The 25,990-nt window shown below is 44.1% G+C and overlaps 1 protein-coding gene across 2 annotated transcripts in view; it reads left to right on the top strand.

Annotated features, from left to right (window-relative positions):
- Positions 1 to 25,990, top strand: part of LOC138282476 (maternal DNA replication licensing factor mcm3-like) — a 315,678-nt gene that overhangs the window by 28,555 nt on the left and 261,133 nt on the right. For both annotated transcript variants that reach the window (XM_069220088.1, XM_069220089.1), the window contains exon 3: positions 22,845 to 23,053. In XM_069220088.1, the coding sequence (XP_069076189.1) occupies positions 22,845 to 23,053 (209 nt within the window). The remainder of the gene's footprint in view (positions 1 to 22,844; positions 23,054 to 25,990) is intronic.

Raw genomic sequence — 25,990 nt, 5'->3', positions numbered from 1 at the left:
AACCTATGTTTTGCATTATATCGTAGAAGCTAACTTAGCCAAAGCCTACTTGCCAGGCCTCATGCAGAAGCAGAATTAATAAACGCACATTTTAGAAGTTGCTGATGCTTATGAACTGACTGTGAACTGTGTGCTTAGCTAGAATTTGCTGCAATGTACTGACGGACAGGAGATGATGAAGTCAATGTGATACAATTATGTGTAGAGTAGGCTGAATGTACTTTCCCAGGACTTGTACAATAGAGACACTGACTGACTGAAGAGGAACATGCAACATTTTCGATACCTGGAGAGCCGGATGATGAAGACATCGTAACAGTGGACCAATCCATGACCTGAGAGACTAAATACTAGAACTCATAGATATGTAGAATAAAAAGTATTGGGTAACGTCACATATGGAGAACTGATTGACCAATTAGGAATTGGGGGGGGGGGGGATGGACTGAAACTCTAAAGTCATGACGGGGCTAAAAATTCAGATGCGAGGGCAAATTCGAGATGCGAGGGGTAAATGCTGGTGACGTGACATCAAGAGTCGTGGTTTGAGATTGTCATTGGGCTCATGCTCTTGAGAGTCTGATGCGTTGGCGATCGATTGATGACCTGAAGACGAAGACTGACTTTGTTGCTGATCCATTTCGTGAATAGGTGGCTATGAAAATGTGACTGATTAACTTTTATGCCTTTCTCTCTAGATACCAACTGCACTGTTTTATAGTTTCCTCTTAGTTAGATGTTTTCCAAATTCATGTTTTCTAAATTGTTTTTGCATGAAGTCCCACATGCTAATCTGGGTTCGGTAAGGGTGCCTTGGGTGACGTTGACAATGACAAATGATTGACGGACTGATTGCTGAAATCTGCTATTAATGCCGTTGTATTAATCTTTGCTGGCTTATGCTGAAGCATTCGAGCATATGTTTTCTCAAGTCCTGATTAGATTTCGTTATTGGTGTTCATTAATTAACTAATTCTGAGTTGATTGAATAAAGTTTGATCTAACCTGATGACCTAGTATTGTAACTAATAGGGAATAAAATTGATAAAACGTATAATTGAGGTGTGGTTATTCATGAAATGTTGTTTTATTGTCTCATGCTTAATAATTCTCTCAGTGTTGGTTGATTGATTACATTATGATAGATGTTCATCGATTACTACATAGCTAGGATACTTCATGCGATCCAAAAGGTTCATCGACCTATACGCGTCCCCTTGTAAATTTACTAAGGACCAGGTGCGCTTGCACCTTCAAAAAGGACAGTGGCTGATCAGGACTGGTTTGATCTCCAGCAGGCAACATTAAATAAACACTCAAAGCTCTTTTGGAACCTAATTGTAATTCACACTGGAATCGGAAAGCCTGCTCCGATTGCCTTCATGTCGGATGCTGCATGGATTGAATATGTCTCTACATGGTATGGGGATAGTACAGTTACTAAATCGAAAGTATTGCCTTTATCAGCAGTACAGAAGTTTGAGAATTTTCCAGAAGAAATGCCATCTCCAGCTAGAAGTCAAATTGAAGTTTACATAAAAAGAGGACAATTGTCTGCATGATGGGCCCAGATTTAATTCATGTTAATATTGAGAGTCAAATGGCATGGGAAATTTCTAAATTCTGAATTTTAGGGGAAGAAAACGTTGTCGCTTTTTTCTTGGACTATAGGTGGTATACCACTAGAATATGTAAAATCCTATGCATACCTAGGAATAGTATTTTCGCAGTGTCTAGATAATAGAATATAGTTTATGCGCCTGGTAAATAAGGCCCTGGTTCATGCACGTGCACTAAAACAATTTATAAATCATCCGGATAGACACTTGCACAACATAGATAAGTACACGTCTGCAGGATCTTTACTCTATTACAGTATACACCGAATAGTAAAAGAGTTTTCTTGGACTTTTATGAAGGGAAGATTCTGCGAAGGTTGCCCACCCTAAGCCGAGCAATTCCTGTCCAGGCACTGTGACTAGAATTTACGCTTTTGAGTGAGCCTAAGGATTACTCTACGCAGCAAAAGACACCCTTCGTGATATACTGATGAAGGATGTGTTCATAACTCCCAACAAGGACTTTACGTTCACTGTGAACTTGAAATGGGCTTTAGAATTATTTGCTTGCAAAATGGAACATCTGCTTGCGTGGACCCCTGCACAGCTCCGACTCTTCGTAAAAAGCTAAGTTCAGAGACTAAACTTCTCTTGCAACCTCTCCTACTAAAAGAACCTAAAATTGTATGTCTTTTTCTGACATTTATGGAGGATAAGCGGCCTCGGAAGTATTCACCCCGAACATTGGATCATAACTTTAGAGGAGTAATTATTTTGATTAGGCTGGGTGTTCTATTAAACGCTTATAAAATTCATTGGTATATTTTACCAATAACTCCAGTACATGTAATCTGTTCCAAAGTGGAACGTAAGACATACACTTTGCATATGCCTAACAGTTGCAGCAGCACGCAATTGCTATATAGGCACTTTGTGTCATAAATTTAATGATTTGACGAATAAATTTGTCTTTCAGATGCCTACAAATTACACACGTTTACATTCCTTTCAACAACGAGAAAAAAGCCACATTCCAAGCAAAATGAGATGGCATGCAATTTTAAGAATCTTATATTTAAGGAAAAACAGTTGGACATAGCTTGGTATAGGGTGTAATGATGATAAACCCCCGTGCAGATTAACCCTGCCGGTGATGGCGCAAGCAAAAGCAGCATAAGCAGATTTTGTGGAAGGAGGCAGACGCTGCTGTGCTTGCTCCATCAGAGTACAGGCTTGAATGTGGATTAAGGGACTGACCTTGTACACGCTTCAGATATGCACGTAACCTTCAAGGGTGCACAAAAGCACTATATTCTTAAGTTTGTGGGACTTGACCACGTGAGGTTCCACTTAGTCCTGCCACCTATCTAAAGAGAGCTCTTCATGGCTGCGTGGCTGCATGTATCTATGGTGCTGGTGTTTTTTTTTTTTTTTTTTTTTTTTTTTCTCTGGCAGAAAAATCCCCACCTCCCACCCGCTAGGCGTTTTTGCCAGTATTACTAACACAATACGCTGTGACCACTACCACCAAGGACAAGGGTACATTGCAGCCTTCCCTTGATTGGTATCTAGTTACCTTAGGTTGTTACTCTTACATAAAGCATTTAAGGTATTGAATGAGCCAGTATGGCTCTGGCAAAAGGTGGCCTTCCTAAACACATTATCCTAGGATTCAAGATGGCCATGCCGGGCATAAATTTGGCCCCAGCATAATATGGGCATTCTTTGCATGTTCTGTTTATCCTTGATATATTCAACAAACATGGCTATGGCCATCAGAGGCATAGAATTAATTTCTGGCACGTTGGTAACTTTACCTTGTGAATCTGCTCATTTCTGGCATTAGGGGCATCACTGGAATACTATTGAAATACATGAGGATGTGAGGAGATTCTGTGTGTAGCACTGGTATAGGTGTGCACTTTATTATCACGACCAGCGGATATTGGGGCACTAGTCTTTTTTTACTAAACTATTTAAAAAAAAGAATTTGCGAACAACGTTCTATAAGGAAAGCTGAATTTTCTTGGGGGGTGGTGGGGGGGAGTTTGAATGTTTTTAGCTAAACTGAAAGTTGGAGTTTGAGCAACATATGATTTGTCTAAAGAAATGAGGTTGATGTATCTGTACAGAAGTGTGTGTGTGTGTGTGTATGTATATATGTGTGTGTGTGTATATATATATATATATATATATATATATATATATATATATAATGCACTCCTGGTGCAGGCCAGAGCCTACACTATTGATTTAACCTTCAGATGGGTCTAACTTTATGAATCTGTATTGTCGCTGTAATTTGCTGACTCGGTCTGCTTCCTGAGACTGAGAACTGCAGCTTCTTTCTGTTTCAGCTCTGTCCCGTTCAGATAGATTTACAGTCACAAAGCATGACTAAATCTACTAGGAAAAGGCAGGAAGTAAAAAAGTGCAAAGGGCGAGAGAATATAAAATGGTACAGACTAATTTAAGCTCTAGAAGGCCACATAACATTGAAACTGCTGTATTTATTTCAGATTTTACGAGTGCAGTGGGTGTGAAGATTAAAGAGGCTCACCTCAAGTCCTTATAAATCACCCAAACAACTTCTTGCCATGCATTTGATTAACTGAGTCTATTCTGTTTTCTGTTTGATTGGGCTGAACTCGGAGAAATAATTCAGAGTGACAGCAACTAAACTAGAATCAGTGCTGCCAATATTATTGTGAAGGGTGGCATTTATGGCGCCAGACCAACAAAGCCACAGTCTCTTTGACAGAGTAATGACTGCTCATGCAAAGTTAGTCTTGGCTTACATTTTTCTGGAGGTCAAGACTTTTCCAGTGCTCATAAAACAATAACTTCTACCTTCTGTCAAACGATTTTTCCAACCGTTAATATTTTGCCAATTTCAAGTTAAATTCCCATGCTTGGAGTTAGGCCAACGTAAAGGAAACAACCTAAGCTTGATTATACATTTTGCTTGTGTGAAATAGCATAAGCCTAGTAAATGTCACTGCATTTTTTTATGGGGGGGGGGGAATGGAGATTCACAATAATAAATCTATAGCCCAGTCCTGGTAGTGTGAGGCATAGCAATCAGGCATCACCTAGAGGAACTTGTGTTAAGCATTTCAGAGTACCAACATGGAAGATAAGTTTAAAAAAAAAAACAAAAAAAAAAAGTCAAAAGAAATCTGACACATTTATAAAAACAGAGAGGATTTTGACTATAAATTTAGACACCAAAACAAACACAATTGGATAAGTAAAACCGGAGTTATGGATTTTAGAAGGAAAAATAAATCTGTGAAGTTGACTTCTGTCTAAATGTAACATTGCAGTCAATGGAGGAAGCTAGTGACAATCTTTATTTACAGTTCAAGTTTAGGGGAGCCCACTTGGGGGTAGGATAGTATGGGTTACTGGACCAAGATTTACTAGGCAGTATAACTTTACCTGGCTCGTACGGCCCGGCTGCAGAGTGATCGTGGCTGTCCTTAGTGCTGCTATAACTCAAGAAGAGAGTATTGGGAATGTATCGACCCCCACACAATCTCCCGTACCCAAGGAACTCTAACACAAAGAGTGTGGGGGATGTAGAGGACCGATCTCTTATGGACTGTTTGGACTGAGGGTGGGATGCCGGTTAGGCGGTCTACTTCGTGGACATGAAAAATGGCAGTGGCATTTAAGTGTCTTGAGTGGGGGAGTTCCCTTTATGGACTAGGTGGTCTCTCACATTATAGTGTCATGCTTCATCATATGACCGCCTAGCACCACCCAGGTAAGATATTCCCTTGGCGGATTCAACCTTGTTGTTAAATGAACTCTAAGGGGAATGCTGAAATTTTATCTTTCTGGATAAATCGGGGGATCCAGTTGAAAGTGAAATAGATATTAAAACTACCTCACAAATCACCTATTAGATATAATGCTGTAATGAAGGTGTTTGTTGGTAAGTTTAAAAAAACAGTATGGGACAAACTTGAATATAATAATTTCAAGGTGAAGCTGCAGACTCTGGTTTCTTCTTTGAACTTGGTCACAAGTGGAATCCGATCAAGGTTCTGGTGCAAGGGGTTCCCATTAAATCCCAGATTTAGGGTGTTGGTGCAAGTGACCAATGGGCTACTAGCATCAGTGGCTAATCCGCACTTGAGGTGATCACATCTGGGAACATGTCTGTCACCTTTTCTACCTAGAACCCTTTATTTTACCACTTTTGGCAGAACCCATTCTCAGCTGTACAGACCAGGTAGCCCACCTGAGGTGTGTGGCTAGCATTCTCTGGGTTTACACCTCCTGGCAACCAAATTTTCCTGGCTGCAAATGTGCCTGGGGTGGGAGGATGGTTTTCGTCTCCTTTTAGACACATCCTGATTGAGTTTTAGAGGCCTTGTGGGCTTAGAAGCTCACTGGCTTGATGTGCCACTTCACTAGCCATCCTGTCAAGGGGGAGGTGACACCTCCGGCCCAAGGAGGCATTTGCTCAAACCTCCTGGCATGAGGTCAGATTCCGGTCTTGGTGGCAGAAGCTGCAGGCATCCAGCCCACGCACAAAATAAGTCTGAGGCAACTGGTAGTGGGGGGAGTGAGTGAAGGGTTAACCTCGAATATAGCCACCTGGGTCCATGTCACATTAAATCTGACTTTGAAATAAAGTCAGGTTTAATGAGACAAGTTGTTTAATACCAAACATGACATAGTTCAGCGGGCTATAATGGAGTCGATGACCTCGGGATGCTCAGGTGCCAGCCCATGTTAGCCTATGCTCCTCTGACCACGTAGAGTATCCTTTACTGAAAAGAAACTACTATAGGGACACAACTTTGCAATAATATGTCCTCACCTTTAATATAATGTACCCTGCCTCCTGAGCTTTGTAGGCCTAACTTGGGGTATCTGGAATATATTAAATGTAGTGTTTTGACCTTGCCACACACAGTGAGGGCAAAGTTGAGTTTGAGCAGTTTTCACTGTTCCTGCAATCTACAGTGGCAGGGATGCTGCACTTGGGTCCTTCAGGTTGGCACACATAGAGCTACAGGCCCTGGTGACCCCTGTTACTCCCATCCCCAGGGTGCCACTGCTACCATTTACCAGGGGCTTGCAAAGGGACTAAAATCTTTGCTTATTGCAGATACCAATTCACATTCATCATATTTAGGGAGAGAGCACTGGTGCCTGGTTAGGCTCAAGTCTACTTTCAGGGTCATAACCATCAGCACTGGGGCAAAAAGTGCGGCGGGTACCATACACAAAGGGCACTTCCCTACAATTGTGTTTGAAAACAGTTTTTTTCCAATGATTGTTTCATATAGGTTATTGACTGTGTCTCAGAAGCTAAATTGAAGCACATTTTGTATACGTTCACACTATCGTCCTAATTCATGTGAAAATAGTCTGATATTCTGAGTAACCATGCATTTCCAACATTAGCCCGTCAATTGGTTCCCTAGTGTTTTATCACCGCTTCCTGCAGTTTTTTTTTTTTTTTTACTGAACTAAAGTGCTAACATTATGTATTAATTTCATGAAGCTATTGTGATAGAATCAAAGCAATAAAATATGAAGCATTACCTTTCAAATAAGCAAAATGAGGGGGCATTTTGCCATAGAAAATATAGTTGGTCTTCTAGTAAGTAAAAATGTGGACAATTTTTATGAATTCTCAAATATCTTTATCAGCTAGGTCAGTAACAGAATCTGTCATACAGACTAAAACATGTACTTTCAACACCAGAACGGGCCTGCCAGTTAACTCACCTGTGATCAAATGTAGTATTATCACAAAGTTAGAATGAAAAACTAGATTGCTAGCATTCTGTATTTGTCAGAAGTGTGGCACACATGAATGTCATCTTAATGGGACCAAAGCCATTCAGCTGAAAGCAAGCCCTACAGAGTGGCAACTGCAGTAAATGGAAAAAATTAGGGGTTTCTTTGTCATGGAAAATATGTTTAGTGCTCTTGAAAGTTTAAAATGAGGTCACAATTTCTATGAGTTCTCAAATATCTTCCTCATCCCATTCAGTAAAACATTCTGACATGTAGAATCAAGCATGTACTTCCAACACAAGCAGCAGTCTATCAGTTAACTCCCTAGTAATCAGCTGCAGTGTCACAGCACACTTCAAATGAACAAATAGTGTGCTAAGATTTTGTATTGGAGACAAATCTGAAGCGCTCCTGAAGGCCATTTTCATACATCAGACAGAATATTCTAAAGAAGAAAAATAGGGTCTTCCACCACCTTCTTGGTAGGAAGCTAAAAGCTAGGTTAGTCTTTTGTGGCTTAAAAAAATAGGCCTTTTTCTGCCTGAAATGGGTTTCTTTGCATGTATGCATTTTTTTAGAATAGGAGTTGTTGAATTTTTCAGACTTTCCTGAAGAGCAGACTAAAGTAAATGAGCATTGGCATTTTGATGCAGGCATTATACCAGGGTGTTAAAGTGTAAAGAGGTGTAGGTTTTTAGTTTTTGTGGGATAATGTATTTTTAAAGTAAGATTCTCTTTCCACATATTTCCTCCGCCTACTCATCTCAGTTGCTTATAAAGCTGCTCATTTTAAAAAGTAATATATTGGTAGACAAATGTATAGTATGTTCACTGAAAGGAACAAGGTTAAAGTGACGTTATAGTAACAAGATCTTAGCTCACATTAAACAAAACTTTCACTAAACGAAAACAAAGGCTAAAGTGACTTTATAGTTAGACTTAGAAATAGGGTCAAAAATACTTAAAAGCAAAAAACCTTTGATGTTCCAGATGATATTGGTGATGTCATCAAGGACATCATTTAACATGCAGTGAGTGACATAATGTGAGGTCATAAGCAGTGCATAACCGTGGCCAAGTTATAGTTCGCTCAGTAAAGTATAACTGGTGCGTTTCAAAGGTGTATTTTGTTAAACATAAGGTAAAAACGAATTTCCGCATCTAAATATAAAGTCCCTTTACCTTTTCCTAGTTTCACTAAAAGAAACACATGGCTGTTTATATTATATATTCAGACCTGCAAAATATGATATGCTATTTGTTTTCATTGTTGAGTGAGGAAAGGGCCATACCTCACGAGGCTAAGATTCGAGTGGGTCAGGCTGCCTCCCACCACCCTCAAAAAATGGTAATAATGTTTATTACATTCTGCATATATAGTTGATGCCATTGAGTTCATGTGTATTTGCTGGAGGAAAAGCATTTAAATACAATCTGTATGCCATTGTTTAAATTTGAGCTATATGGTCCAATCAGTTTGAAGAGGCATCATTTCAGTTTCTTCCATATCTAGAATGATTGTAATCTGTGAGGCAGTGATGAATACTTTTTTATTTTTTTATTTTTTATTTTTCCTTCTCATCTTACTTTCATGCTGCAGTGGTAATAAACTAGGATTTGACCCTTGCATTTTAGTAATAATTGTATGAATGTTAATTTATTCATCGCAGTTACTCTAAACGAGTCATTGAGCCACCACATTTATTTTCACTGCTATGGCCTATATGTGTATTGGGTTTCTGAGCAAGAATGCTATCTGTAAACAACTGTTCAATGTATAAACCTACACAATATTCAGGCATTGAAGGAGCAAACTCCTCTATACATCAATACCATTTAACCTAACAAAAGGAACAGTGGGTCAGTTTTGATCATTTGTTGGTGGGAAGTAGATGTATTTCATATCCGTCTGCTCCCTGTTTGAGAGGGGACAGATGCAATTATGAGATGCCAAGGTAATTGACTCATGTTCTTTTGTTTACACCCTTTGCACATTTTGCATTGATTTTTCACACGTCTGGATTATACAGCCCTGTGTTAGGAGCACTGGCTTTGAAAGGAGTGATGACAATATACCTGCAGTCTCGCTGTACATATAAAGAAGTTTGTTTTTCATTTTTTAAGTATCTGAAAATGCTCATTGGACAGGCTGTCAACATGGCACTCAACTGACAACTTTTCATTTTGAATACGAGTGCTTGTTTCCAGTGTATTAACGTGTGATACATCTCTGGTGGTTACGCCTCAAGTACACTATATTGCAAATGAACAATTGAGTTGCTCATTGGTCATTATGACTGTGAGAAGTTGCGTTGTGGCTACAGTGAACCCCGTAATTCACGAAATTAACCTGTGATTAACCCTCTAGTAGCTTGGTAGAAAAGCAGTCTGACTTTAGAGACAATGTATCAAGTATTTATGCAGCACACAAACGGTAATGAAGCGAAAACACAAACATCCTAAACCAAGTTAGAACAAGCATTTACAATGCGATGGGTCTCACCTTTGCTCGAGTTAGCTATTAGCATTGTAAATTTCTAACTGGACTTTCCTTGCCACATAAATTGAAAATTAAAAGTAAAACTGACGTAAGCAAGCCAATTCAAAGCACCACAGCTTCCATGAGCATGAAGGAAAGACACAAGGAAAAGTTATTTCGCAGTCAAAGGTATCAGCAGAAGTCCAATTAAACGTGTAACGGGGTCTGTGGCCAAGGCGGTACAAAACTGCCCCAGGGAGGGACCAACAAAAAGGCATTTACCAGTGATGATCAAGGATTTTTGAAAGGCAAGCCCATGAACATGTGATAGTCATGGGCATACGGCTGGCGTGGTTAAAAGCCCACAGATCGATTACAACATGTCGGAGCACTTGTGTGCGCGACCTAAAAATTGAGTATATTTGAATAAATTGACACCAAAACTACAAAAATCCAATCTGTAGAACCAGAGTTATGAATTTCAAAAGCGTAACATAGAAACTAGTGTCTAAAAGATCAGAAAACCAACCGTAGATATCTAGTCACGCGAGACCAAGTCGAAAAAATATGGCTGACCAAGCTGGAGTTGAGTGATTCAAAAGGTGGATTGGCCCAGTCAGCACTTGCCTTCAGACTTAAAAGAAATTTCTACAAAGTCTCTAAGAAGGTAGAAGTTCACAGGGCAAGGCTACAGGCTGTGTCAGAGGAGGAGGAGTCATTATCAGGGAGCAGATGGATGAAATTGTGATGAAGATTTACACATTTGGATTTAGTCTGTTTTTTGAAACTTGAAAACCTCCAGCAGGATGAAGCTGGAGGCTATAGCTGACAAGACTTACATGAGGCCAGATACCCCTTTGATGAAGGACTACTGAACAGAACTTGCTGCTGTGGAGAAGTATGTAGCAGGAGCTGCCTTGAAGTCAGGCAGACTAGCGATGCACTTTAGGCAGGTAGACAAGCAGGTTGGCACCTCAATTCTTGGAGCAATGTTTAGCCAAAAGTTTTTATAAGCACTCCATTTTGGGTTGTGGCCACTATCTAGGCATCTTTACTACCACCACCACGTGACTGGATGAGCACCACTTGGGTGGGGGAGGTTGCAGGTTCAAGATGGTTGGAGCCTTTCTTGTCACTGAGGCTCTACTCAAGAGGCCAGCTAACTAGCCCTTGAAGGCACTGGTAGTCCGGGGTTTCAGACGTGGAATAGGGCTTAAGCAGGAGAGCAGGCCTCTGAGGGATCAAGGCAGGCTTCAGGTATCAAAGCGGACCTTCAATGTGCCGCAAAACAGCCTTTTGAAGTAGACCGCAGAAGCAGGTATTCCTCAGAATCCTTTTGCAGGTCCAGAAGGTGAACTGAAGAGTGGGCCCCGGAGTGTCTTATTTTTTTTTATTTTTTATTTTTTATTCTTTTTTTTCCTGTTGCCTTCTTTGAAGTGAGAGATGTTTCTAGAGAATTCCATTTGGAGTGCTTGAAGTTTCCTGGCTCCTCTGCCCTGGCTCCAGACTGGCTGCATGAAAAATGCAGCGGGAACAAGTCATTTGTGTGAAAGCAGGGCACAGCCTATTTATTTGCAAGTGTGGCTACGGTCAGCTACGTCTATCTACAGCCGCCCCCCGCCTCCCACCGCTCCCCAAGGTGTGATTGCCTATCCAGGCACACCTAATCCCTCTATGTGTGGCTGTTGGGGAGGAATAAAAAAAAGTCCAATTTACAACTACACCCAGTCATTTGATCTAGAAACAGGCTCTTGGTAATAAATAAGGGCAAGAAAATGCCTTTTCAAAATTGTAGCTTAAAATCCAACTTTAACATTAAGAAGAATTTTAAATTACACATTCGAAGACACCAAACCTGAAATGCTTACCTGTTCCAAATCAAACATTGCCACTTGCTAAATGTAATAAGGCAACCCAATGTTATCCTATGGGAGAGGTAGGTTTCACATTAGGAAAAAATTTGAGTTTTCACTACCCGCATATGTAAAACTTAAAAGTACATGTCCAACATTTTTAATCGCATTGAACTCAGGCCATAGGTAGCCCACAGGGCAATGTTAGGGCTCGCATGTAACAAAAGGGGAGTGTAAGGCTTGGCAAGGGGGTTATTTTACCACGTCGAATTAGCAGTTTAAAACTGCAATGGCAGACCTGGGACATGTTTAAAGGGGTTACTTAATTGGGTGGCACAATGAGTGCTGCAGGCAGAGTAGTAGCACTTAATTTACAGGCCCTTGGAATATGGTATGCCACTTTACTAGGGATTTTATGGATCAAATCTGTTTATTGATTTTCAATTATAAAACCTCACATATAAACCACATCTCAGTGTGCCAATAGGCTCGTAGTTAGCTTACTTCATGCGAAACAATAAGAAAAATACAAGAAATATTAAATACAACTATATTTCCCCATGACTGGCTATTAGTGCAGAAATCAAAAGATCTCAGGCTCCTTTACAATATAGTCCTGGTCCTATGTGAACCTCCCCTTAAAAGTTCGCTCTCTGCACTCCAGTCAAATTCAGAACCCTCAAATAGGTTGGGCATGTCAATTCAGAAAACTCCCCGGATAGAATACGCAAGTATGGTTGCCAGAGTTCTTTAAAGTCCCCGCTCCGATGCTGCGAAGTCAGGGTGAGCTTTTCGATAGCGAGGATAAACCAGAGCTTGTGTAGCCATGAAATCGTTGTCGGAATCTGTTCAGACCCCACACAGATAGCAACAATTGTATTGTGGCATTTAAAGCTAAAGCCATCTGCCGTCCCTTCAATGATCTCAAGGGGAAAAGTGAGAGGGTTGGGAAGGCCCAGCAAGATGTATGCAGGGAATCTGGGGATCTGAGTGTCCAAAGCCATGTCAACCGTGTCCATTATATACTTCCAGTACCGGTGTAGTTTGGGACAGTGCCATAATAAATGAACAAGCAACCCTTCCAGCCCCCTCCCCTTACAACAGAGACTAGATTTAGCGTGGTCCCAAGCATGGATCCTTGTTGGGGTGTAATACCAGGAGGTGGCCACTTTATGGGCTGTCTCTGTACCTGCTGCGTTATAAGCTGTGTGGTGTGCCCTATAAAAAACTCTCCCATTCATCATCCGATAATTCTCTCCCCAGCTCCTTCTCTCATCTCAATTGACCCTTAGTCTTGGGCAGGCGGGCCTCCCCTCGCAAGAGGGTATAGAGTTCAGACGCACTCGCTTATCGCCCTTTTTCGTGAGAATCAATTTTTCAAACGGCCTGTCAATTAATGCTCTATTGGCTGGGACCAGGGCCCAATGTCGAATTTGATAGTACATCATCCTATCCGCCTTGGTTAGACCATATGTCTCCCTAAGCTGGTCAAACGGGATAACCCCCCTGCTCGTCGAATAAGTATACCACCCTTTTACAGCCTCCCTCATACCATCAACGCAATGCTTCAGGCTGTAGTCTCGGACCAATATCCGGATTCGCACCCAAGGGGGTCATTGGGGGCGGGAAGGTCGTCAAGCCCCCTCTGCCGGCCACCCGGTCCCATACCCTCATCGAAACCTCCGTGACCGGGGATATGTACAGCCCCCGCACTCTGTGGCGACGCCTAAGCCAGGGTTCCTTCCATATGTGAGAGCCAGCCACTGCCTGATCCATGAAACACCAATGCTTCTCAGAAGACGGACGGCTCCATTCCAGGAGGAAGCACAATTGTGAAGCTTGGAAGTACCAAAGGAGGCAAGGGACCGCCAACCCACCCTGCCGCTTAGGACGATACAGCACCTGTCGCGGTAATCGTGCCACCTTCACCTCCCATATGAATCTTAGAACCGCCGTTTGGAGGGTCGCTATTGTTCGCGACGGAGGCTCCAGCGGAAGCGCTTGAAACAAATTCAATATACGTGGTAAGATGGTCATCTGAACTGCCGACACCCTGCCCCTCCAGGACAATTTAAGCCTCCCCCTTGTCTGTAAGTCGCGTTGGACCTCCCGGGTCAGTTTCACGTAGTTCAACGACGCTGTGCGGGCAGCTGTGGAACCCAGCTCTATCCCCAGGTACGGAAGCCCCGAGGAAGACCATATGAAATGTAATCGGGGCCTCAGGTCCCGTTCATGCTCAGCACTGAAACTTGCACATAGCCTGCGATTTTAGCATGTTCATTCGGAACCCCGAGACCCACCCAAATTCCTCTAAGACATCCATTAGCGCCGGCAATGAGGTCATAGGCTCCGCCAAGGTAAGGATGACGTCCGGTATAACAATATTAGATGCTCATCCCCCGAAAACCTCACACCCAAAATCTGAGGGTCGTCCCGGAGCCTCTGCGCCATAGGCTCCATATAAAGCGCAAACAAGAGGGGCGAGAGCGGACAGCCCTGCCTAGTCCCCCCCCCCCTCTGGACCGCAAAGGGTAAAGAGAGCGTCCCATTAACTCGCACCACCACCCGGGGGCCTGATAAATGCAACAAATCCATGCCATAAAGCCCGGACCCAGTCCGAAGCACTCTAGTACTTTGAACAGGTGCGGCCAGTAAACCCCATTGAACGCCTTTTCAGCATCGATAGACAGGAAAAGCGCTTCCCTACCAGAGCGTTCTGTTTTATCCAATAGATGGAGCAGTCTCTTGGTATTGTCGCTACACTGCCTGTGCGGTATAAACCCCGCCTGGTCAGGATCCACCAGCCCCGGCATATAATAATTGAGACGGTGTGCCAAGATGCCAGTAAATAGTTTGGCATCAATATTCAGGAGGGAGATCTGCCTGTACGAGGCGCACTCCTCTGGGGTCCTTCCCCGGTTTTGGGATAACCACGATAGTGGCATCCAACATGCTAGGCGTGAGGGTTCCTGTTTGACGAAAGGAATTAGTCGTCTCCTTGCCTTATTGTCCCTAGAAGAAAGCGACATCACCTTGCCCCTCAAGACCGCCTTCAGTGCCTCCCACAATGTTGCAATGCTTATGGTCCCATCATCATTAAACCTAAGGAAATCAATTATCGCCCTTCGGATCGCCTCTAATGGTTCACCGTTCTGGAGCATCGAATCCCTGAATCGCCACCCCGGAGTGCCCACCCACTCCATGTCCATGTGAATTTCAACTGAAACTGGGGCATGATCCGACAGGGCCCGTGGCTCAATCTGAGTGTCTAACACGGGGAGAAGCTCCTGAGTTGCCAGAAAAAGGTCCAACCGAGCATATGTTTTATTTGCTGATGAGTAAAAGGAATAGCCCTTCAACAAGGGGTGCGCACTCTTCCACACATCCACCAGGCCACACTCGCTCAGCCACTGCCGACCAGCATCCGACAAAGACCCCGTCTGCCCATACCGATGGCCTGAACTGTCCAGATCCCCATCCATCAAGAGATCAAAGTCTGCCCCCCCCAGCAGTATGGCTCCATCCGGGGAATGGAGCAGCAGAGTCAAAGCCTGTCGTAGGAAGGTTTCCTGTTGGGAGTTAGGCGCATATAGGGAAGCGATCGTCAAAGAGAAACCGCCCAATCGAAGCCTCATGGCTAAAAGCCTCCCCGGAACCTCATGCAATTGTGATTCCACTTCCCCATGGAATGAGCGTGAGAGAAGTATCGCCACCCCTGCATGCTTTGATGGTAGCGAAGACCAGGACTGCCTGGGGAACCACTTAGAGCGCATACAGTAGGTGTCTTTGAGGACAAGATGTGTCTCCTGTAGGAGACATATGACTCCCGGATCTCTCTAAGGCAGACAGGATGGCTAGCCTCTTAGTGGGGTTATTGAGCCCCCTAACATTTAAGCTTATACATTTAATGGTCATAACCCATGTGGAGGGGAGTAAGCAAAAGAGCAGAATCGCACCAGGGGACCTCCCCCGAATAGAAAACTAGACCACTCAAAACACCCAGGACCAGGAGTCCCTCTACGAAGAGCCAATATCGCAGGGAAACCCAACAACAAACAATTAGCAATCACAACAGGTGCCCAGAACACAATAGTCCTCAGTCATCGAACTTCGCAAGGTAAAGTCTCCACAGGGCAATATATCCAACCATGCCAAGTAACTAGGTCCATCGCCCCCGCCGCCCTGACCCTCTTCGATCAGCATGCTGTTAGCAGCGCGGCCAAAAGCAAACCTGGACACCCCCGAGCATCCTCCTAGGCTGAAGTTCCGGCAGCCACATTGTTCAAAGCAGATTCTCTCTCCGATCTCCGCTCCGAGGCCGTCGGGCACTGCAGCTTCCTTCTCTTTTTTTTTTTTTCTCCACCAACGAGGAGGACCCCCCGATGGTAGGGCCGCCCCCTCGCAAGCCTCTCGGCCTATATCCTCCAGGCCCAGGACACGGCTAGCCTCCAGGATGGATTTCACCTGCCGAAGCTGCTCCTACCAAGCGGAATGGATGGCCCCAGGAATACGACACATGCGCTCTCAAATAATCTGTGATCGGTCTGAATTCTCTCCGCTTCTGCAGAGTCTGCACAGATAGATCGTGGAATAGCTGTAGATCATGCCCTTGAAAGGCTACGTGCTGAAGATTGCGGGCCCGCTGTAGAATCTTTTCTTTAAGAACAAAGTTATGGAGACAAGCTAGGATGTCTGGGGTGCGGTCCCCGGGGCCCCCACCACGCCCAACCCGATGGACCCGATCCAGGACCACCTCCTGTGTCTCTTCCGGGCCCAGCAAGGAGCGGAACAAGTCCACCAGGTAGCCTCCAAAGTCCTCCTTTTCCACGCCAACCGGGTCCCGAATATTTTGTCGCCTCAAGCGATTTTCCAAATCCTCAACCGCCATCTGGAGGAGGTCCTGCTGCTCACGGAGGCGGACTACCACCTGCTGTGGTCCCGCCGACTCACTATCTTCTAGCTGCGATACACGTTCACCCAAGGAGGAAACCTCTCCTCGCAGCTCACTCACCTCCTGTGAGATGTCCCTACGCAGCTCTTGAATATCGACCCGGAGCAAGTCAAACAAGGAGGTCAAAAAGCCCTTCGTAACAGGAGAGCTCTCCTCTGAGTCCATCTCCGCCCGGCTCTCCAGGGCCCTCATCCCAGGCACATCCTCCGACGCAGTCCCCGATGTCAGGCACGTTCCAGCAAGCATGTCCCTCACTGAGCGCTCAAGTTTTGATTTTGCCATCGCCATATCGCACAGACCTGGTCAAGACTCGCCAGCTCAGTCCCACAGGGCCACCATAGTCTCCATCCGATGCCGCACCTGGGTCCAGCAGCCAGGAGCCACCACTCAGGAAAATCCACCACTGATGCCGCTTCCACCGTGGGTGCGGACCCGCACTTGTTTGAATCAACTGCTAGCATGCAGTAATATAGGGCCAGTAGCCGGGCCCCCAGCCTCCATCGGGGCCCGCGCTCTGCTAGGCCCCAATCAGCTGCTCCACAGTGAAGAACACCAGCTCGGGCCCTCCAACCAGGGGCACAGGTTGGGGTGCCCCACTCCTCCAGGGCGCCCAGGCGTCTGGGGGCCAATGCCCATGGCGCAATCCAGCCGTCCAGGGGCCCCAGGAGAGCCCCCGGGCCCCCCGCTCTCCCGGCGTCAAACTCTGGAGGGCCGCCAGGGGAGAGCCCGTCTCACGGCCCAGGCCGCCTCTCGGACCGCACCGCGACGACGCCCTAGCTCCAGGGCCGAGCTCCACTCTCCCGCGGGAGCTGAAAAAACCCGCTCCAAGCCGCCGCCGAGTGGAGAGAATCCCTCGAGGGTGCTCCGCGACTCGGGTGTGGGGGGAGCCTCCAGGCTTCCCCCAGGCGGGCCGCAAGGTGCTTCTGTGGGTCGAGGCGGAGCGCTAAAGGGTCCGTCCTAGCGCTCTGCCATCTTGGACACGCCCCTTACTAGGGATTTTATGAGTAAACTTCACCCTGTATTTGAATGAGCCATCTGAGGTGCCTGTGGTCTGTCTGAACCCAGAAAGTGAGTCCAAAACAAGTATGGTCTCTGCTTCTTCTGGGCCCAGACCCCAGCAAAGGATATCCTCTCAATGGCACTCCACCTCTGTTCCCTGGGAAGTAGCCTCTTAGAGATGAAAGCTATTGGTTGGTCTTTTCCCTCATTTAACTGTGACAGTACTGTCACTGTGTCATGGTCTGAGGCATGCGTTTGCACAATGAACTCCTGGAAGAAGTCGAGGGCTTTGAGTACAGAGGCTGAACACCTGAGCTGTCTGAAAATAGTAAAGGCTTTCGGACAGTACTTTGTACAGATCATCTTTTTGGGCTGCTTTTTGGAAGTCTGCCTCAGTTAATGAGTCAACAATGGTGTCATATCCCTTAAACCTCCTTTAGTATCCAGTCCGGCTCAAGAAAGCTCTCGCTACTCTTTGGGGTTTTAGGTTGCTCCTTGGCAAAGATGGTCTCTTTTGGTCCAACCGGTGAGGTGTGTCCATGAGGATAGAAGCCTGCCTTATTTGGCACTTACTGGCCTTGATAATCAGGCTTGCCTTTTTCAGGGCCTGAATCACTTCCTGTAGGTGAAAAAGCGGTCTACAGCAGCAGCTGGGAGGACCACATGTATCATCAAGGTAAGCAGCACTTAAGGCCTCCATTCCAGGTGAGACCTGGTTCACCAACCTCTGGACGGTGGTAGTTCTTCTTCAAGCCAAAGGGCATCACTCTAAATTTAAAGAGGCCCTCTGGTGTAGAGATTTCTGATCTCCTCTTTTTTCCCCCTTCAGTTAGGGCAATCTGTCTGTACCTTGAACTAAGGTCAGAAGTACTCAGGAATTGGGCATCCCCTAATCTGTCCATGAGCTCATCAGCTTGGGGCATCGATTGAGCATCAGTCTTGGTGAATGAGATGAGTCTCCCCCCAAAACCCTCACGTCCCACCCCTCCCCAGTCCACATAGGACCTGAGTTCAGGAGCAGTGCCCGGTGGGACAACTTTGGGCACCAGCTTCACTGGGTGGGATGAGGGATTACTAGAGTGCTCAATCCTGTCCAGTGACAATATCTTGGAGACCTCTTCCTTAATACTGGCCCTCACTTTGTCTAACACCCTGTATATTTTGCTTTTTGCTGGCATAATGTCCCCAGCATCAATATTAGAACACAAGTGTCTAAGCCAGGAGTGCGGGAAAACATGGAAGCAAATAGTCCGAACAACTGGTAGCAGCCCTCCTGCTGTTCTGAAGTCAAAGCAGGGGAGAGGTTGACAACTTCCACTGACCCATCTTTTGCCTTAGATAACAGGAGGTCAGGGAGAGGTTCACTCTCCTCCTCCAGTCCATCACCTGTCACCAACAGCATGGTGACATCAGACCTACAGTGGGGTTTGAGGTGCTTGATATGGAGTACTATTGGGGGGTTTCTGGGAGTCTTGAGGTCCACAAGATAAGTGGCCTCCTGCTTTCTCTGTCACCTCGTATGGCCTAGTCCAACAGTCCTGAAGGGCCACTAGCTCCATAACCCACACTTTCTGGAGAGTTAGAAACTCCACTAGAGTGGCCTTCTAGCCATACCAGAGTTTAATAACTTCTGGCTAGCTTCCAAATTCTCAGAAGCTTTCTTCCAAAACGTGGCCATCTGTTTTCTGAGGGCTAGCTTGTAGCTAACCATATACTGGGGGATTTCCTGAGAGCTTGCTCCCATCCCTTCTTCATCGGACTGAGAGGTTCCTTAACAGGGTGACCATAACAAGGTTCAAAGGGGCTAAAGCCAACTCTTCTCTGTGGCCTGCTCCCTGTAGGCAAAGAGCAGGCATGGTAAGAGGTTGTCCCACTTCCACCCTGTGGGCTTAGGCATAAAATCAAACTTTTCAGGGTCTTGTTGAACCTTTGAACAAGCTCATTGGTTTAGGAATTGTAGGGTGTGGAGAAGTTGTAGGTTACCCCACACTCTTCCCACATAGACTTCACGTATACGGACATGAAGTTAGTGCCCCTTGGGTAACCCTACTTGGGTTAAAATCCCCTTCCTGGCCCTAGCCACTGGATATGCAGTCACCATCCTGTGGGGGATGGCCTCTAGGTACCTAGTGGCATATTCCACTGAAACCAGGAAAACATGTTGCCTAAGGCAGTTTTATAGCCCAGTGATCCTGCAATGTTGGTGCCCATCCTTTGAAAGGGAGTGCCAGTGATGGGTAAGGGATTCAGGGGAGCCTTCAGCTTTTTTCCCACTGGCCTGATTTCATCATCAAATGATGGGACTCAGTTTGGCCCCCTTCCTAGCTGTTTTGAACTGCGGTTTCAAAACAGAGCTGCAGGGCTACCGGTTCCCAGATGTTGTATTTTAGGCAGCGTGGGGTGAATAAGGAATTAAGATGCTCTCGGCATCCTTTTTTTTTTTTCTTCTTCTAAGAAATGCCTTCATGTCTTTAGCTTCTGTCTGAGGAGACTATAAATTGTCAAGGCCGAAACTTGTCAGCTTTTTCCTGTGGGGGAGTCTACAATAAATAGAAATACACTGATGTCCTGGGACAACAAGGAGGAAAGCTATTAAGGAAGCATTGGTATCTTCTTAGTCTGACTGCCTCTGAGGTGGCCTTTATTAATAACTCATCATTTAGACTCTTCTAGTGGAAATTTTTCAGGGCAGACAAAACAAAAGGACTTTATTGTTGTATAAAGAATGTTGTACGTATGTGTTTGGTGGTATATGTGGTGTAAAAATGTTTGTATGTGTGTGCATATTTAGAGACTGGGGTGCTTTAGATGTAAGGAGTGACATGTCATGTAGCATTGTCCATTGATTGCTATAAACTGCTTGAATAAATCAGGCTCCAATGAGAATTTAGGGCCATATGTACAAACACATTTTCCCCATTGACACAGAATGGGAAAAACCCTTTGATACATCTGGCCCTTAGTGTTGTGTGATGGAATGTTTGGATGTAATCGATTCCCCCATTATATACCAATTGTTAATTTTGTGTATACGCCCAGGTTATGTAGTTATATGGGCAAACCCTCCTTTTGCCTTGTCTCCTTTCTGGACAAGGATGACAGCGGTCTAGGAGAGTTCAAAGGAAATGTTTTTGTTTCTTTTCTACGAAACACTTCAGACTGTTTGTCCCTCACTTCGGTCAGAAACTCTGACTACCTCAGGCTCTAAAGAAAGTGATAATGTGACCCTGATGTGCACGACGAAAGCACTGCTACATAGAACACAAACGCAGCAATTGAAAATAGCTACTCTGTTTCTCACTAATAACCGCTCTTTACATTTTCACCCAATTCCACCTCTGGTCTGCGAAATTTGAATCCTTGGAACACCGTATTTTCAAACATATTATGTAAGGAGAGTGAGCTCTGTAGCCCTGGGACACACTTGCTGCACTCTGGAAGCTGTAATGCGATTTCCGTGAAATCCATCACCTTTGCTCAGCCCCAGGCCTGGGCGCTCTGACTGTCTGGGGCACGCATCTGCTGCAGACCTCGAGTTGCGTAGAAAAGCTGCTCGTTTGTGTGGCATTAATACAGGGAGTGCAGAATTATTAGGCAAATGAGTATTTTGACCACATCATCCTCTTTATGCATGTTGTCTTACTCCAAGCTGTATAGGCTCGAAAGCCTACTACCAATTAAGCATATTAGGTGATGTGCATCTCTGTAATGAGAAGGGGTGTGGTCTAATGACATCAACACCCTATATCAGGTGTGCAAAATTATTAGGCAACTTCCTTTCCTTTGGCAAAATGGGTCAAAAGAAGGACTTGACAGGCTCAGAAAAGTCAAAAATAGTGAGATATCTTGCAGAGGGATGCAGCACTCTTAAAATTGCAAAGCTTCTGAAGCGTGATCATCGAACAATCAAGCGGTTCATTCAAAATAGTCAACAGGGTCGCAAGAAGCGTGTGGAAAAACCAAGGCGCAAAATAACTGCCCATGAACTGAGAAAAGTCAAGCGTGCAGCTGCCACGATGCCACTTGCCACCAGTTTGGCCATATTTCAGAGCTGCAACATCACTGGAGTGCCCAAAAGCACAAGGTGTGCAATACTCGGAGACATGGCCAAGGTAAGAAAGGCTGAAAGACGACCACCACTGAACAAGACACACAAGCTGAAACGTCAAGACTGGGCCAAGAAATATCTCAAGACTGATTTTTCTAAGGTTTTATGGACTGATGAAATGAGAGTGAGTCTTGATGGGCCAGATGGATGGGCCCGTGGCTGGATTGGTAAAGGGCAGAGAGCTCCAGTCCGACTCAGGCGCCAGCAAGGTGGAGGTGGAGTACTGGTTTGGGCTGGTATCATCAAAGAGAAGCTTGTGGGGCCTTTTCGGGTTGAGGATGGAGTCAAGCTCAACTCCCAGTCCTACTGCCAGTTCCTGGAAGACACCTTCTTCAAGCAGTGGTACAGGAAGAAGTCTGCATCCTTCAAGAAAAACATGATTTTCATGCAGGACAATGCTCCATCACACGCGTCCAAGTACTCCACAGCGTGGCTGGCAAGAAAGGGTATAAAAGAAGGAAATCTAATGACATGGCCTCCTTGTTCACCTGATCTGAACCCCATTTAGAACCTGTGGTCCATCATCAAATGTGAGATTTACAAGGAGGGAAAACAGTACACCTCTCTGAACAGTGTCTGGGAGGCTGTGGTTGCTGCTGCACGCAATGTTGATGGTGAACAGATCAAAACACTGACAGAATCCATGGATGGCAGGCTTTTGAGTGTCCTTGCAAAGAAAGGTGGCTATATTGGTCACTGATTTGTTTTTGTTTTGTTTTTGAATGTCAGAAATGTATATTTGTGAATGTTGAGATGTTATATTGGTTTCACTGGTAATAATAAATAATTGAAATGGGTATATATTTTTTGTTGTTAAGTTGCCTAATAATTATGCACAGTAATAGTCACCTGCACACACAGATATCCCCCTAACATAGCTAAAACTAAAAACTACTTCCAAAAATATTCAGCTTTGATATTAGAGTTTTTTGGGTTCATTGAGAACATGGTTGTTGTTCAATAATAAAATTAATCCTCAAAAATACAACTTGCCTAATAATTCTGCACTCCCTGTAGTGTGGTGGTGGGGGACCAAGCTGTCCTAGGTTAACCTGCAATGAGTGGTGCTTGGCATTGGAAATTGTTCAGTTTCAAATTGAGTAATGAAATACACTTTTTGTTCCTTTTTCAGAATATTAAATGATGCTTTTGGAGAAGTGATTGCTTTCCAGAAAGCACTGAAAGATATGGTTAGCTCAATTGATGCAACCTATTCCAAGCAGTTTGAAGAGTTCAGCGTTGGATTTGAAGGAAGCTTTGGAACAAAGCACGTTTCACCTCGTACCCTTGGTGCTCACTTTCTTGGTAACCTGGTCTGTGTAGAAGGCATTGTAACAAAATGTAAGTATCCTGTCCTGGGTGCCAGGGCATTCATGTTACATGCAAAACTGTCTAGCTGTATGTGAACAGGGCTACATTGAATATTGCATGTGTGCAATAGGGTGAGGGTGTAGGAAAGCAGACTAATTGGCTGAATTGTAATGTGTGCGCTTAACCATCTTGTTTTCAGTTTAGTAACCCCCATGTTTTTTTAAGCATCCTTCAATCTAACAAAACAGAGAAGGAGACCTTTGTATTTCTCTGGTGCACGTGTGGTAGCTCTAGTGCAAAGGAAGACTATCTTGAGAGATCAGTTTTGGAACAGACAAGTAGCATTAGCTTTCATAATATTCTGCAAACAGGCATTATTTGCAAATTTTTGTAGCAAAGCAGAAGCCAAGCATAACGACTCCCTCCTACCTCAATAGGATACATTGGTGATAGACATACGGTTGCTGAGGGGAGATTCCAAATGGCTGAATTCTGACAGATTACATGATAAGACCAGGTATTTGGGGAAACTATACCAGGTTTGGCTTTGATAAATATTAGAAAACTAATACAGCATTATCGGCCAGATGAACAAAAATGAGGAATTGCGATTTTCCAAATTTCGATTCTTACCAAACTGCAATTAGGGAATCACAATTACTAATGTACAAAGAATATAATTTAAAGGAGTGACTCCTACTGCGTTTGAAAATCAACCTACTTTCATGAATATTAATAATGAGGTAGGTCCCAATTTGAGACCCACTAAGGAATACTACTATCGCAGGGATGGTGGCCTACTGAGGTACGCAGACTGCCAATGTCTTTGATTGCATTTAAATAAAACACTGTGTGGTGTTTTTATTTTTTATTTTTTTTGCAGCACAAATTTGTACTTATAAGGGAAGGGATCCCTTTGGGGACCCTTTCCCATTTGCGAATGGGTGACCAACTCCTTCGAGGAGTTGGTAAAATAACAATTGAAGCTTTCCAACAGGAATTTGGTGATAAAACACTAATACATATCACTGTGGTTCAGTATTTGGAAGGGATGCTCTAAGCATGCCCCTTCCAAATACGAAATCACATAACTAAGTTGTGATTTGGTAACAAGTTCACAAATCTCAATTTGCTTCTCATACATTACAAAATGCTTTTTTTTATGGGCGCAAATGGCCCGATTCTGGGAATCGGGCTGTTATGGCCTCAAAAAAGAATGTGTACATATGACCTTTTGTTTGGGTGGCTGGGAAAAATTGGAGAACTTAGGGTACAGAGCAGACCAATAGGTAAGGTTGTGTGATGAATTCTGATTGGTTCTACCTAACATTCGCTTTGATCTGTATATTATCTGCTGAGCTCAATATTATTTTGCTCCTATTAATAAACATAATTTGTACACAAAGAATGCAAAATAAATAGCTTTAACATAGGAATATACTTCTCTGACTGGTTTGTCTGTCTTCCAACACTCCCCTTCTAATGGGGCTATATGCATTGGAGTAGGGATGAGACACCTGCCAGTTATTTGCTATGAAAATGGTGTGCTTTCCTTTGGCGCTGTGGGGATTTTCAAAGTGTGACCCCCAACAATATTGGGGTGAACAAACTTTTTTAATGTGCTGTAAAGTCCTCACTTTACAGTAAATATATAAAGGGAAAGTCTGTTCTCAGAGCAGATTCACTTCATCTGCCCACATACCCTCTAGCTATGTGGTGGCATGATAGGTGTAACTTTTTAGATGGCTAGTGGTTTGAAGTTGGTTGCTAGTCACTTGATATGCCACTACCAAGTCTATTGTGGTGTCTGGGAAGGATAGTCTGCTCCCTTTCAGCTAGACTTTCAGTTGTCCAGGTCTCCAATAATTTGAGAAAATACCCATTGTTTCTTTGCTACTCGCCCTAGCCTTTTTCATCTTCTCTGTATAAGCAGGGCTATTTTTGCCATACACAATCTGTAATAAGCAGCTAAAGTCCCTGCAGACAAATTAGGTTCTCCAGTTTGATAATTCATTTGTAATGTCTTGCCAAACATCTGCATCATCAATATTGTGGATGTATAAGCAACCATTATAAACTATTTTTCTTCTATTTTGAACTGGGCATTTGCCCTTCAGCTTATGAATATACCTTGGGTTTTACTTTGTCCCATCTTTTATTAGACACACCACACTTGCATCTGCAGAGCAGTACTGCTGTACATGAGCACATACACTGTTAAAACCTTGTGTGAGTAGAGTCATGCATCAGTTTTAACAATGTCAGATGCGAAGTATGCAGGGAGAAATGTCTCAATCCCTCATTCACTCATTACCCCTGTAACCTAGCATTCAACCCTTTTGTGTTCCAGATTGAGATTCTAATTTTCTAGTCAGTGGAACTGACCCAATACTAAGTGTTTCCATTTTGCATTTTCTCCCCTTTTCATCCTTAAACCTCCATGCAGCGTATTGTGAACCATCTGTCTACCCCTTGCCACCAAAGTCTCTCCCCCCCCCCCCCCCCACTCCAGCTCTCTGCATCCTTCCCTAGAGTCATGTTTTTAGGCTGCTCATTGATTCTCTAAATCACCCTATGCAAGAAATGTGCACATTTTAAAAACATTCTGTAGATTACGAGTATTAGTTGATAGTTTTTTTTTTTTTGTTTTTTTTAATATGAATCTTCCTTGATGATTTTTCTTTTCATACCAGGGTGTAACCCAAAGTTGCCCAGCCCCACAAAAGTTCCTTGTTTAACCTTTTTTGTTATTCTTAGACTTACCGACCCTATTTTCCTGGACCTTAACTAAGACTTTTGAGATGTGAGTATTCCTAAATCATTTACATTTAGAGCCATTGATGTTTATTTAATTAGGCTGGGTGAGATTTAGGAGTTTGCATTTGCTACTTATACATCGTGCCCGTCTTTTAAAGTCTCCACACCACTTTCCATTCATCCAATCTGTCCTATTCATTCATTCTTCTG

Source organism: Pleurodeles waltl, chromosome 2_2 (assembly GCF_031143425.1).
Source record: "Pleurodeles waltl isolate 20211129_DDA chromosome 2_2, aPleWal1.hap1.20221129, whole genome shotgun sequence".
Lineage (NCBI taxonomy): Eukaryota > Metazoa > Chordata > Amphibia > Caudata > Salamandridae > Pleurodeles > Pleurodeles waltl.
Note: the sequence above shows the minus strand (reverse complement) of the source record. Positions and strands in the feature narration are given on the sequence as shown.